This window comes from Heterocephalus glaber, unplaced genomic scaffold (genome assembly GCF_053883595.1).
Source record: "Heterocephalus glaber isolate CG9 unplaced genomic scaffold, H.glaber_assembly_v1.0 deba00000071, whole genome shotgun sequence".
Lineage (NCBI taxonomy): Eukaryota > Metazoa > Chordata > Mammalia > Rodentia > Bathyergidae > Heterocephalus > Heterocephalus glaber.
The window spans coordinates 32,377,276-32,391,285 of NW_028258137.1; the positions used below are offsets into that span (position 1 = coordinate 32,377,276).

General features: G+C 33.9%; 1 protein-coding gene across 14 annotated transcripts in view; it reads right to left on the reverse strand.

Annotated features, from left to right (window-relative positions):
* Nucleotides 1-14,010, reverse strand: part of Chd9 (chromodomain helicase DNA binding protein 9) — a 246,276-nt gene that overhangs the window by 35,904 nt on the left and 196,362 nt on the right. For all 14 annotated transcript variants that reach the window (XM_013073316.3, XM_021260909.2, XM_021260908.2 and 11 more), the window contains 7 exons: nt 10,278-10,474; nt 9,492-9,691; nt 6,515-6,674; nt 5,693-5,782; nt 1,621-1,724; nt 989-1,106; nt 307-364 (listed from right to left, as the gene is read on the reverse strand). In XM_013073316.3, coding sequence (XP_012928770.2) covers nt 307-364; nt 989-1,106; nt 1,621-1,724; nt 5,693-5,782; nt 6,515-6,674; nt 9,492-9,691; nt 10,278-10,474 — 927 coding nt within the window. The remainder of the gene's footprint in view (nt 1-306; nt 365-988; nt 1,107-1,620; nt 1,725-5,692; nt 5,783-6,514; nt 6,675-9,491; nt 9,692-10,277; nt 10,475-14,010) is intronic.

The following is a 14,010-nucleotide window of genomic DNA, read 5'->3' on the forward strand; positions in this document are numbered from 1 at the left end:
CCCAGCCTTCTTATTCTGCTTTGGGATCTTTCCCTTGGACACTGTGTTTCTTAGCTCTAAGAAATACAGCATGTGAGTATTATATCACATGTCTGAAACAGCCTTCACCTCATCTAGAAGGGGAAAATAAGTAGTCCTAAATGACTATTTGTAATGCTTGTTAACAAGTTGATCACTTAGCTAAGCTGAGGAACCAAAGAATTATATATACTGAAAATATAAAGGAAAAACATACAAAGAGAAGTAAACAAAAGAAATCAAAGGATACCTAAAATTGAGAATTGTAAAATATGATCCAAAGCATACCTCTATATCATCTTTAAAGATGGCTGGGGCAGGTTTGTATTCTGGATCTTCCACATCCCTGTTAAAATGCCAACAAATGCTATAATTATTGTAACTGACTTATAAATTCTCTTGACAGATCAAATAAATTAAATCTCATTGGAAAGATTTTTTTAGTTTTGTTTTAAAGGTCAACCTGAACCTCTTCTCCAGACAAAAGAACCCAAGCCACAGCATGAAGGATAATATATGGCAAGTAAGAAGAAAGCTAGTTGTAATTTATTCTTATCCCAGGTTCAAATTTAAACTTATCATTAACTTCAAAATGTCTTAAATTGTATTATTTTTGCCAGATCTGCCCCCCCCCCAAGAATTTTATAGCCACAACACAGAGGTACAGTGAAAAACCAAAGAGCTCAGGTATGGGCTGGGGGTATAGCTTAGTGGTAGAGCATATGCTGAACATGTGCAAGGCTCTGGGTTTAATCCCCAACACCAAAAAAAAAGTGTATGGCTGGCTGAATCTATTCCTAGATCATAATCCATATGGACAAGGACTAACTTCTTAGAATATTCTTAGCTCTTTCAGTATATAAATTCCAATTATCTTCCATATCATTTAAAGATAAAATTCACTGACAGAATATGCTGATGATGAACTGACAATACACATAGAAAGCTCCTGACTCTGAGATGTACATACCCATCCATATAATCATTTGCTCTTTGCTCAGCAGCTACTGCTTTGTCATCAGGTTTTCCCACTCTTTCCAAGAAGCACAACGCTGGGTCTGCTCGAATAGTGTTATATTTTTCATAACCTAGAAACATCACCAATTTTTAAATTTTACTTTTGTAAGTAAAAAAGGATAAAAAGAAAGTATTTACATATAAACATTTCTCATATTTACAGGAGATGGTATCCCTGGACTAAAGGGACCATATATTAAAATGAAATACATTAAGTATGTTTTCTAGAAATTATCACAAATATTATACGATCTGGTGATACTTATCTATAAATATTTAGATGACATTTATCTGTTAAGAAAAAAACAGAACAAACTGATATATACACACATACACACACACACGCACAATTTCACATCAGAACTCTTCCCAAGACAGGAAAGTATGTGAGGCTTACATCCTGGAGAAGGTTACATGTGCCACTCTCTCATGAGGGAATGCAGTGACTGCTGCTAGGCTTAATTTGATAGTATATAGGCTTTTAAAATATATATATTTTAGTGTTATCGGAGTACAGAAGTCAATAAACTAGTTGAATTATATTACACACAGAAGGGGATCTCATCTACTTTACTTCTAACTTACCATGTTTAAAAACTCCAATAAGGAGTGATTTATCAGCATCAAAGTCCCACCACTCAGCAGGGACTTCTGAATGGTCTGGTTCTGGTACCCAAACATCAATGTCACTTAAAAAAAAAAAAATCATGATATAGTATTATTACACACAAGTCAAATAAAGCAAGCAACATTACCTAGCTTTTAAACAAAAAAAATTTTTAAGAAAAAGACATTAGGATTTTATTTCATTGATTTATTTTTCTATTTTCAATAGACACTGAACAAAGCAACACTGATACCATGAAATCAAGTCATATTGTTAAGCTCAACAGAAGAAATCAGTTTCAATAAACTCAAGGACACAATTCTCTTAAGGCATCATATTCTTCACACTGATTACTAAAAGATAAAGGGTTCTAGTGTAAAGTTATATCAGCAAATAGCTTATCAAAAATCATGTAGCCAAAAGGCTTAGACAAGTAGATCACAAATTTGAGCCCACTCTATGCAATTTACTGATTTTGCAGGACCCTATCTTAAATAAACAATATAAACAAAAAAAGACTGGCAATGTAGCTTAGTGTGAAGGCCCCAGGTTCAATATACAGTACAAAACAAACAAACAAACTGACTGAAATTTATCATTTTGTATATGAAAAACTGAGGTGCTAAAAGGGCAAATAGTTGGGTGTGGTGGTGCATGCTTGTAATCCCAGCACTCGGGAAGCTGAGTCAGAAGGGTCTTGTGAGAGTTCAAGTGCAGTCTGGGCTACATAGTGAGTTCAAGGTCAGTCTGAACTACCTAGTGAAACCCCGTCTCAAAAGTAAATAAATAAGTAAATAAATAAATGGGCAAATCTTGCATTGTAAATTGTGACTCTTTTAGACAAATTTTGCTTTAGAAATATTAAGTTAAGTTTTTGATTCATAATTTGATAAAAATTCTCAAAAGAATGACTTTTATGTTAATAATTTCATGGTATAAAATGACAATATAATAAAGTATTAAAAACAATTAGAAATTCATAGTGCTTTGGCAATTTGTATGAGCAATAATTACAGCATTGATAATTTTACATACACGATTTTCTTTTCCTTTGCCCATCACTTGAAATTATTATTTTCCCAGATATCTTTTCCAAAAAATACATATTTTCTTTCCCCCCCCATTCCTAGCCCTCCCTTCACCCCCTCCATCCTTCCCTATTTACAAAGACTTTATTTCCATTTTTTCCATTTCTCAGCATTTTTCCTTTCCCTTCTTTCCTTTCCCCTGTGCCTCCCACTACCCCTACCCCTTTGGACCTTTTCTTCCTATTTTCCATTATCGATTATTCATTCTAATCACTGGTACATTTTAGGTATACAATATAATGACATTCATCATTGGAAATTTGCACCTTTACATAATCTTTTGGTTCTTATTTTTCACCGTTGCCCAGCCCTTTCAACCCCTCCAGTCCTCCCTATTTACAAAGATTTTGTTCCTATTTTTCCATTTTCTCATATTAATCCCATTCCCTTCTATCCTTTCCCCTAGCCCTCCCACTTCCTTCCCCTTTGCCCCTTTTCTTCCTATTTCACATTACCTATTATACATTCAAAAAAATACATATAACATCTCTAAAAATGTCGTGAATAGAAGGAATGAAATTGTTCATTTTTTATCATGGTAAACTAAGGCATTGTCAACTTTATCCTAGCACAAAGCTAATGTTTGGCAATGATCAGCAAATAAATATTATAAATTTACATACATATTTGTGTTTTTTATATATTCAATAGTCAGAAGGGGTAGAGATTGGATGGAATAAATTACTACACAAAATCTAATATCCTAGTTCAGAATTTCCATATTTGATACTCATGAATTATCAAAGAATAAGAGGAATAATAAAATGCAGTAAGTATGCTTTTCATAAGCAGAATTTTATCTGCCTTGTCACTATAGTTTCATAAATTAACAAAAATCTATATTTGAAGAAATTGGGAATTTATTATTTCTAAGTAAGCTCTATGACATTTTTTATTTCCAAGTTAGCTATTTTGGGGAATGCAAAATAAATTTTCATATAAAAATTTACTGATGGGCCAGGGATTTAGCTCAGTGGCACTGCACCTGCCTCACAAGCGCAAGGTCCTGAGTTCAATCCCCAGTACCAAAAGAAAAAAAACAACAACTGATAAATGATCCATGAATATTTGAAATAAAAGATACTGACAATGAATAACTTCTAAGATTTTGTTTTTTTTGATACAGTCAACTGAACCCAGGTCCTTCACACTGAGCTACATCTTCATTAATTTTTTTTCTTTTTCTGGTACCAGAGATCGAATTCAGGACCTTGTGCTTGCCAGGCAGGCGCAGTGCCACTGAGCCACATCCCTGGACCTCCTTTTTAACTTTTTTATTTTTTGGGGGGTACTGGGGATTGAACTTGGGACCTTGAGCTTACAGGGCAGGCGATGGAACCACTGAGCTAAATCCCCGGCCCTCCTTTTTTATTTTTTGAGATACAGTATTGTTAAGTTACTAAGTTGCCTAGGATAGACTTGAACTTTTGATCCTCCTGCTTTAGCCTCTCAGAACGCTAGGATTATAGGAGTGCACATCATGTCCAGCTGGCACAAGTTTTATAAGTAAATCATAAATTAAAAATGGAAAAGTATTTACTTTCTATTTATCACAAATGTTTTGCCGTAACAGTTTTTAACCTGAGTAATACAAGAAAGTGAGTGGAGAGACCTTTCTCTAGATTCTTAAAGGAATGTGTCAGCACTTCATTATATCTAATTTTGCTTGAAAATAAGTTGTAATTGAAATATTTTCAGCTTAATGCAGAAAAGAGGAAAAGAAGGATTTTCCTGTAAAATGAAAAAAATTAAAAAAGAGATGAAGAACACATTGTTAAGGAAGATGCTTATTTTTTACTGAGCTCCTAATGAGAGCTAAACAATGCATTAGCACTGAAAGATAAAGCAGAGGAAAGAACACAAGGTAAGATCCAATAGGGAAAAAAGTGGTTCAGGTAGCTTCCCTTATTAACCATCAGGTGGCGCTCTAAGCTTAGACCATTGTTATCGGAGGTACAAAGTTTTCAGGCTTGTGAAGACAGAAAGTCATTTAATATATAGCTCATAGTACAAATTTAAGTGCCACACAAAAATGGGATGTTTATAAAGCATTAGCAAAAAATATATAAAGTGGATGTGAATCTACTGTTGATTTGTGTTTTAAAGACTAAGTTAACAAGCCATCTCCTGCATAAGACTTATTTCCACTTCCCCAGGCTATACCAATTCATTGGAAATATGTTGACAGTGTTCACTATGTGCTGACCATGGAGAGGTATCTGCAATACTGTGTGATGAAAAGGTCCATTTGAAGACTGACATTTCAGACAGCAGAAAAGGAGCCTAAAAAGCAGGAAGCAGAGAACTAAAATAGTATAGGTGAATGGTACCACAGAAACATTTTAAAGAGAAAGAAGGGGGCAAGAAGGTGAAGTAAGGTAAACATTATGTTATATCCATCAAATTCAGCAGCAAGAATATTAGTGAAGATCTTCAAGATGTGTGGGTTTGTTTTTTTTTAAAGACAGAAGGTGCTATACTGTGAAGTGCAGAAAGCAGGCGAGGGAAGAAAAAGATGGCAAAATACACATCTTTAAAAAGTTTGTGAAACCAAGGAGAGTGAACATTGACTAGTGAGTATTCAAAAAGTGCTTCAGGGCCTGGGGTGTAGTTCCACAGTAGAGAGCCCTTACCTAGTATGTGTAAAAACTGGGTTTGCTTCCCAGTACCAAAAAACAAAAACAAGTGTTTCTGAAGAAATGAATGAATTATTACATTTGTGCCTACTCTAATGACATCTAAGTTAAATACCACCCTTAACTATTACCACTGTTGTTATAACTTTTACTGACAGAGCCAAAGATGAGAGTAACTTATGGAAGACAATGAATTCATAGGGGTTAATTCCTTAAAGTTTGGTGTTTTTCCTTTTTGAAACTTTAATGAATTAAGAGAAATTTCACTTAATATAAAATTTTTGCCTCATCATACTACTGAAAAATATAAATATTATTTAATTTACCTTGCATCAACTCCATCAAATACTTTCTGACACTCATTTCCAATAACTTCTTGCTTTAGATAATATAACATTCTTACACGAAGCAAAACCCTAAAAAAAAGACAGATTATTTCACTAAAAGTAAAAGACATCATCCACAAAATTAAAATTATAAGGGAATTTCTACACAGATTTTTATAATGAAATAATTATGTCTGATTAAATGAATCTCATTACTATCATTATCTATATAAGGTTTCTCCAAACATCTGTGGTTCAGGCTGGCCTTGAACTCACTATGTGGCCTAGGCTGGCCTCAAACTCATGGAGATGATCCTCCCGCCTTAGCCTCCTGAGTGCTGGAATTATAGGTGTATGGCACCAATCTCAGCTCATACTCAATATTTTTTAATATCTGAGTGAGATAGTGAGTTCATTTGAAGCCTAGTTTTATTTAACGGTTGGTGAAAACAGTGACACAAAGAAGTATTATGATTGCTGAAGGATATCCTATAAAGTTAAGATTAGAAGGGCCAGAGAAGGCCGGAGATTTAGCTCAGTGATTCTGCTGCCTGCCTTGCAAGAAGTGCAAAGACCGGAGTTTGATCCCTGGTACCAAAAAAAAAAAAAAAAAAAAAAAGAAGGGCCAGAGATTTAGTTCAGTGACACCACGCAAGGTCCTGAGTTCGATCCCCAGTACCAAAAGAAAAAAAAAAAGTTAAGATTAGAAACAGTCTTAGACCTGTACTATGTCTAGACTCTGCAGACCATGCTTTAAGACTATTAATAAATTCAGAAAGATAAACTTTTAAAGAATTATGTTAAAAATATCCCACTACTTACTTATTACAGTGATGTTTAATATGTTTTTTGTAGCCTTCATCTTGAAGTAGCTGCTCAGGGTTATATTTTCGAAGCCATTCTGCTTTTTGAATATCAAATGAGCTTGTTTGAGTCTTTACTTTCTTCCCTTTTCGACCCCTGGGTACAGGAGCTGATAGGCCTGTTAAAATTGGAAGTACACATAAATTCCAGAATTATTTGTATGAGGAACTTTGATTTAAAAGATTTTTTCAATCCATGAAATTTCTAGAGACTTTCTGAAGTCTATATAGGTTATACAGAAATATTTAAAATATTCATAGTAATATTACTGACTTAATCACAAGTTGAGGTGATAGTTTTATACATATGAAAAGAACTAACCAAATATCTAATAATTTTGTAATTTAAATTAGAATACTCATTCTGACTTCTGTATTGTCCTAAAACATATTAAGTTTTGTTGTTTCCAACTGTAAAAACTGAAAGGTCAAACCCAATTATCTACTTTACTGAATGATACGTGTGGCCTATAGCTTTTTGTTGTTTTTTAGGATAGGGACTCACTATGTAGTTCAGATTGGCCTTGAGCTCACTATGTAGCCCAGACTGGCCTCAAACTTGCAGCGATACTCCTGCCTCAGCCTCCTAAGTGTTTGGATTACAGGCATAGACCATCACTAATTGCTCCCTCTAGCTTCTTCAAAATTGATGGATTAGATTGGCCATTGGAGGTTCCCACTAAGATAATTACACTTATTTTATTTCTATGAAATTTGTGCTGTGAAATAGTTCCAAAATACAAAAAGTATTTTTACTAGTATTCAGCTTTCCCAGGTTAAGTCAGTTATTACTAACCTACTTTCTTCCTCCTTTCAAAATTTCATTGCTATTTCCTCTCTAGTTTTTCCCGTTTTGGAGAGTTTATACCCATTTTAAAATAAAAGCATATACAATAGTAGATGGAATAGTACGATGGATCCCCATAGTCTATCATCCAACATCAATAATTATTAATCAAAGCTGTTTGATCTCTTCTCTCTTCACAATTTTACTGATTACAGTCATATATTCCATGTTTGCTCAGTTTTTTAGTAAAACAAATAATACATAGCTAAATTCCCTATAAGCTTCTCCCTTCCAATTCCTAATTCCTTCTATCACCACTACTTGAATTTTTCATTCATATTTATACTACTATTACATGTTTTAAAATCTAGTATTTAAGTTTGTAGATATCATAAAATAACCTTGCATCTTATTAATTTTGATGTGTTTTTGAGATTTGTACATGACAATTCATGAGGCTTTAATTCAGCCATTTTAACTGTTAAGATGATATAAGCATAGACCAAAATAGAATTTTAAATGGAAAACATTAATCTGGATAAAAAAGAGACACTACCCAGTAATCAAAAAGAACAATCCTTGGGGCTGGGGATTTAGCTCAGTGGTTTAGGCGCCTGCTGCACAAGGGCAAGGACCCGAGTTTGATCCCCGGTACCAAAAAAAAAAAAAAAGAACAATCCTTTAAACAATTACAAGTATTTGGGCTGGGGATTTAGCTCAGTGGTTTTGCCACCTGCTGTGCAAACGCGAGGACCTGAGTTCAATCCTCAGTACCAAAAAAAAGACAAAAATTACAAGTATGAGCTTGAATGAATTTAATAAAATAGCCTTGAAATATGAAAAAGAAGAAAACTTTGTCAGAATTGTAAAGAAAAATGAAAAACACATAGTGCTTCTGTTTACTATTGCAGTTGCACCTCTACCTGCTATAATATGCAAAAGATAAATAAGGTAAAAATTGGAAAAAAGAGTCAAATAGCAGTGTTAGGAAATATAAAAAACTGTAAGTGAATAAACATTAGCTGGTTTAATAATACAAAAACACACTAAGCATTCAATAAATATTTTTGATTAAACAGAATAAAACTAACACAAATTTGAGGATATAGTAACCTCTTATTTCTTATAAAAATGCAATAATTTTGTGTCATAAAATGATTATTTTATGCATACAAGAATGTTTTGTTAACAAGGCTATGGAGAAAAAAATACCTGTATATACCTCTGACAGGATTGGAAACTGGTATGGTCATATTGGACAGCAAACTAAAGTGTTCATTTAATAAGTTTTAAATTTTTATTAATTTTTTGGTGTGTGTTTTGAGGGCTGGGTCTCTCTTTGTAGTTCAGGCTGGCTTTGAACTCAGTACGTAGCCCTGGCGATTCTCTTGCCGCAGCTTCCCTAGGGCTGGGATTACAGGTGTGTGCTACCATGCTTAGCATGAAAATTTAAAAAGTGTACTGATGTTTCTCAAATGTTTATGTGCATATTAATTACTGAGGACCTTGTTAAAAGGCAGGTTCTAAGATTTAGGCCTTAAGATTCTGCATTTCTGAGGAGCTCCCAGGAGATATTATTGATCCAGAGATCACATTTAAGATATTTAAGATGTATATTTGCTAATACCTCAATAATTATATTTCTTGATATCTACTTTAATGATTTACTCAAATGCATGGAATATAGTTTTCCTGAAACTTATTTTTTAATAGTCTAAAATTGGAAATCTAAATGCCCATACTGCATCATGCTAAAGAATGATGCAAATATCAATAATATGAAATACTCAGGAGAAATAAAAAAGTGAAACAGCACAAACCTTCAAGATATACTGTGAAGTCAACAACTTGCAATCTGGCACATACCGATAACAATAAGTAAAACTCCCCAAATCCACCAAATTGATAACACTGGCATTTTCCAAAGCTTAAATTTCTGAAGCTGAAACTTTTAACTGTGCAAAGGTTAAGATGGTTTAATGTTTTATATGAGAATGTATTAAATATTACTTACATAACAAAAAGTTTAGAAAGAAAACAGAATGTTCTTGGGGCTGGGGGTCAAGCTCAGTGGTACAATTGCTTAGCATGCATGAGGCTCTCAGTTCAACACCTGGTGTTTAAAAATTAAATAAATTAAAGTTCTTACCTAGATGATTTTGTAGCTCTCGTGTCTGCCCATCTTCAGTTGGAGTAATGAGATCCCATATGAAACCTTTAATTTTCTCATCTCCTCGGTAGTGGACAAGGCAATATGCTAAGAGAGCTCGGCAAATTATTTCTACATCATGCTCATTTAGCTGTCTTTTAAAACGTCCATGAGACAGAATCTCTCTCCATCGACCCCATCTGGTTAAAAAAAGTATATTTACATTACTAATACAGTAAGTTCAAGCAGAAAAATATTGTTTAACTCATACATAAAAGACACAAAAAACTCTTACAAAATTATGTAATTAATAGGATTTGCTAGTGATGTTTTTCCCCATGTATAAAACAAAGAGGCGTGCAATAGTAATTTTTAATATATTCAAGGAGTTTGACCTTAGTGATACATTTATAATTTAAACACTTAAAGGGCCAGGGATTTAGCTCAGTGGTCTCACCACCTGCTGTGCAAGGGCAAGAACCTGAGTTCGATCCCTTGTACCAAAAAAAAAAAAAAAAAAAAAAAGGAGGCTAAGGGGCCCAGGGATTTAGCTCAGTGGTGCCGCCACCTGCCTTGCAAGCAGAAGGATACAAGTTCGATCCCTGGTACAAAAAACAAAACAAAACAAACACTTAAGGATACCTCAACATTATGACATTAAATATATGTTAAATACAGAAATTCTGGATACTTTAAAATTAGATTTTGATTCTAATAACAAATACTTAAAAACAGTAGATATTTTCCACAACTTTATATATGAGTACTTATAAAATAGCATTTTACCCATAAACTAGCAGGTTTTTCTCTACTCTGAAACATTCAGTTCTTCCATAGCCACTGGAACGGTCACAGGGTCTCCGAAGTTTGGGTTTTTCATCTCCTTCACTTTCAGCTTCAGATAATTCAGCCAATTCATCTTTTGTGGCACTAAAGGGTCTTGTTTGCTTCCTAATTCTTGGAGTGTCAATAACCAAGCTGTTCTGTAAAATTTAACTATTATTACTTGAAGGCAACTTCATTGTGATGCTTATCATGTTCTACATTATCTTTCAAACTGTACAGAAAATTATACAAAGAAAAAATAAATTACTAGCAGTTCTAACACTCTACCATTCAATGTAACAATTTTTTATATTCCTTTAAAATTATTACTACCACACATACATAATTGTATGACATTAGACATAGGCTGAAAAGACTTTGGTAGGCTGGGAATGAAGCTCAGTGGCGCAACACCTGCCTGGCAAGCTCAAGGCCCTGAGCTCGATTCCTGGTACCAAAAATAAAAGGAAATAAAAAAGAATTTGGTATTTTATTATTAATATGAAAATTGTGATTCAGCAATAATTATAAAATTTTATGCTGAATTTTTCCCTTATAATGTTTTGCCTAATTAATAATTTAATCCACATGTTTTTCAACTTTTAATTTAAATAAAATGCTGAAGTAAATCTTTGTGATATAAATTCATCCTAAATTCTTAAAGAAGGAAATCTTTTAAATCTAAAAGATAAATCTAAAAGAAGGAAAATATCCAGGAATTAAAATATTGCCTGCAGGTTATGAATATTTGGTAGGCAAGGTGGGTGGTGAGGAGATAAAGAAAATCAAAGTTATGTTATATGCATGTACAGCATACCAAAATGAAACCCACTACTCTGTATAACATGCACTAATAAAGTTATATTTTGTAGACCCACAAACATGTTTTAGTTCTCTATAAGAGCTATATACAAAAAAAAAGACAATCTAGGTTTCAACTTCTCTGTACTAAATTCAGTTTAATTCACTGAAAACAACTTAAGCTGACATAGTTTTACCATTACTAAGAAACTTCTCTAAGTTAGGCACTACTTTATGAGCTGTTGATCTAATGATGAATAAAAAAGTGGCCACTCATGAGGAATCCATAGTTTTGAGGAACAGAAAAATATATTTTAAAAAATAAGATGTTATTTAGGATGCAGTATGATACATGAAAGGTACAAAGGAAGTCAGAGAAAAGTCACAAAGTATTGATACTAGTTAGAAGTCTTGATAAATTGTAAGATTGCTATAGCTAGGGAGAAAATAGCATCACAAGAAGAAGAAGGAAGAGGAAGGGGCCTGAAATGGCATCAGATGGTTAGGAAACTTTCAAGTCCCAGAGCAGAAGAGGATTCATGGTAGGAGAGGAAACCTGGACTAGTATACAAAGGTCTTGGTGGATCACAGTACAGTATATGCACAGTACACTGTATTTAAGGGGTATATTTATCTAATGCAATCTTATTATAATGTAATCTAATCATACAGAAGCACCTTTTGCCAAATTTCTTCATTATAAAGTTAATAGTTTTCCCTTTGTAACTAATACATATTTTATTTGTTTTTTGTTTTGTGTTTTCCGAGAGGGTCTCATACGTAGCCCAGGCTGGCCTAGAGCTCACAGCAATTCTGCCTCAGCCTCCTGAGTGTTGGGATTACAGGCATGTACTACCATGCCCAGCTATACTAATACATACTTTAGAAGACACATTTTTTCTTTTTTTTGGTACCAGAGATCAAACTCGGGTCCTTGCGCTTGCGCAGCAGGCAGCGAAACCACTGAGCTAAATCCCCGGCCCCAAGACACATTTTTTTCTTAAACTTTCATCCTCTAGTTTTAGAATTCATTGCTCTTTTTTTGGTATCGGGGATTGAACTCAGGTCCTTGCGCTTGCGCAGCAGGCGACAAAACCACTGAGCTAAATCCTCGGCCCTCATTGACTGATCTTAACTGCTATGATGATTGTCACAGTGGATTAATGGTGATTTTTTATTTCCCTCATTCCTTCTACATTAATTGAAATTCATCCCTAAGGAAGAGATAGATGTCTCTTTTCCCCTGCCCCAATGTCTTTTTTAAAAATAAAAAGTGTATTTGTGAGCAAATTTTCAATTTCTTTTATTAATATTCTTTTTGAGTTTTGATAAATTTCTGATTAAATATTAACCTTTACAGAATAAAAATATTAACTTTTATATATATACCTGCTACAGTCACCAGTATGACTGCACTTTCACTTTTTCATTACATGCTCAGTCTTACATAGTTGACTATGCCAGTCACTTCCTTTGTGAGTCCTAATTACAATGTTTTTCCAACAAATATTTACAGAACAGAAAAGCAGTTTCTCCTAATTTTCATGCTTTGATTAAAAAAATGTAAGTTTCTTTCACACATTGGCATTTACTTAGCGTGAAATATAAAATTCTCCCCTAATACTAACCCTGCATCCTAATTAACACTTATTAATAATCCTTTAATGTTATTATTTTTTTTTTTTTGGTATGGGGGATCGAACTTGGGTCCTTGCACTTGCACAGCAGGTGGCGAAACCACTGAGCTAAATCCCTGGACCCTCTAATGTTATTTCTATATTTAAAATTTTTTTTTTTTTTTGGTTTTTGGTTTTTTTGGTACTGGGAATTGAACTGGGGTCCTTGCACTTGTGAGGCAGGTGGCAGAACCACTGAGCTAGATCCCCAGCCCTATAATTAAAATCTTGTAACTTGGGTTGGACGTAGCTCAGTGGCAGAGTGTTTGTCTAGCATGTGTAAGGGTCTGCGTTCAATCCCCACTAATGCAAAATCATTAAAACAGTAAAAAACCAAAACCAAAAAGTTATAATTTGATTTCTTTTTGTTTTGATACTAATCTTTGTTCTTTGTATCTTTTTCTCAATATTTCACTATTCAAATTACTGCTGCCTTATATTATTATTATTTTTTTTGGTACTGGGGATCGAACTTGGGTCCTTGAGCTTGCTGGCCAGGCAGCGGAAACTGAGCTAAATCCCCGGCCTTGCCTTATATTAGTTATAAAAATTTAACATATAGTAAATAAAAATGCTAGTGAGTTTTTTATTGTAATTTTCAGAAAAGTATTTTCAAACCGAATTATATAAATTTTAAAATGCAATTATACAGATATTAAGTGACAATATACTTATATAAATTTGTTTATAAGATTCCTAATTCCTTACTATAATCTAAGCTAGGTGTGGTAGCACACACCTGTAATTAATCCTAGCACTCTGGGAAGGGGAGGTAAGAGGATGGCCAGTTCAATCCCAGCAGTGTAGTTTGACAGAAATAAAAAATTTTTTAAAAAGGGGTGGTTATGTAGTTCTGTGAAATCCCTGGGTTCAAGCCTCAGTGCTGCCAAAAAACCCAAAACCAAACCAAAGACAATCTACAAGGTCCTACTACCTTGACCCATGTCTATGGTGTGACTTTACTTATTGCCACGTTCACTATCTGTACATTCTGCCACAATGTTAATCTGGAATTCAATAAGCTAATTTTCACCACCCACCCAATGTGATTCCCTCTGCCTCAAAATCTCTTCCCTTGTGTCTTTATATTGTGTTGGCTTTACCACATTATTTAAGTCTCAGTATGAATGTTCCCTCAGTGTGACCTCAGGGAGCACTTTTATTTAATGATATTTCCATGCTCTACCATCTTACTGTTTCATTTTCTTTACCCTCTA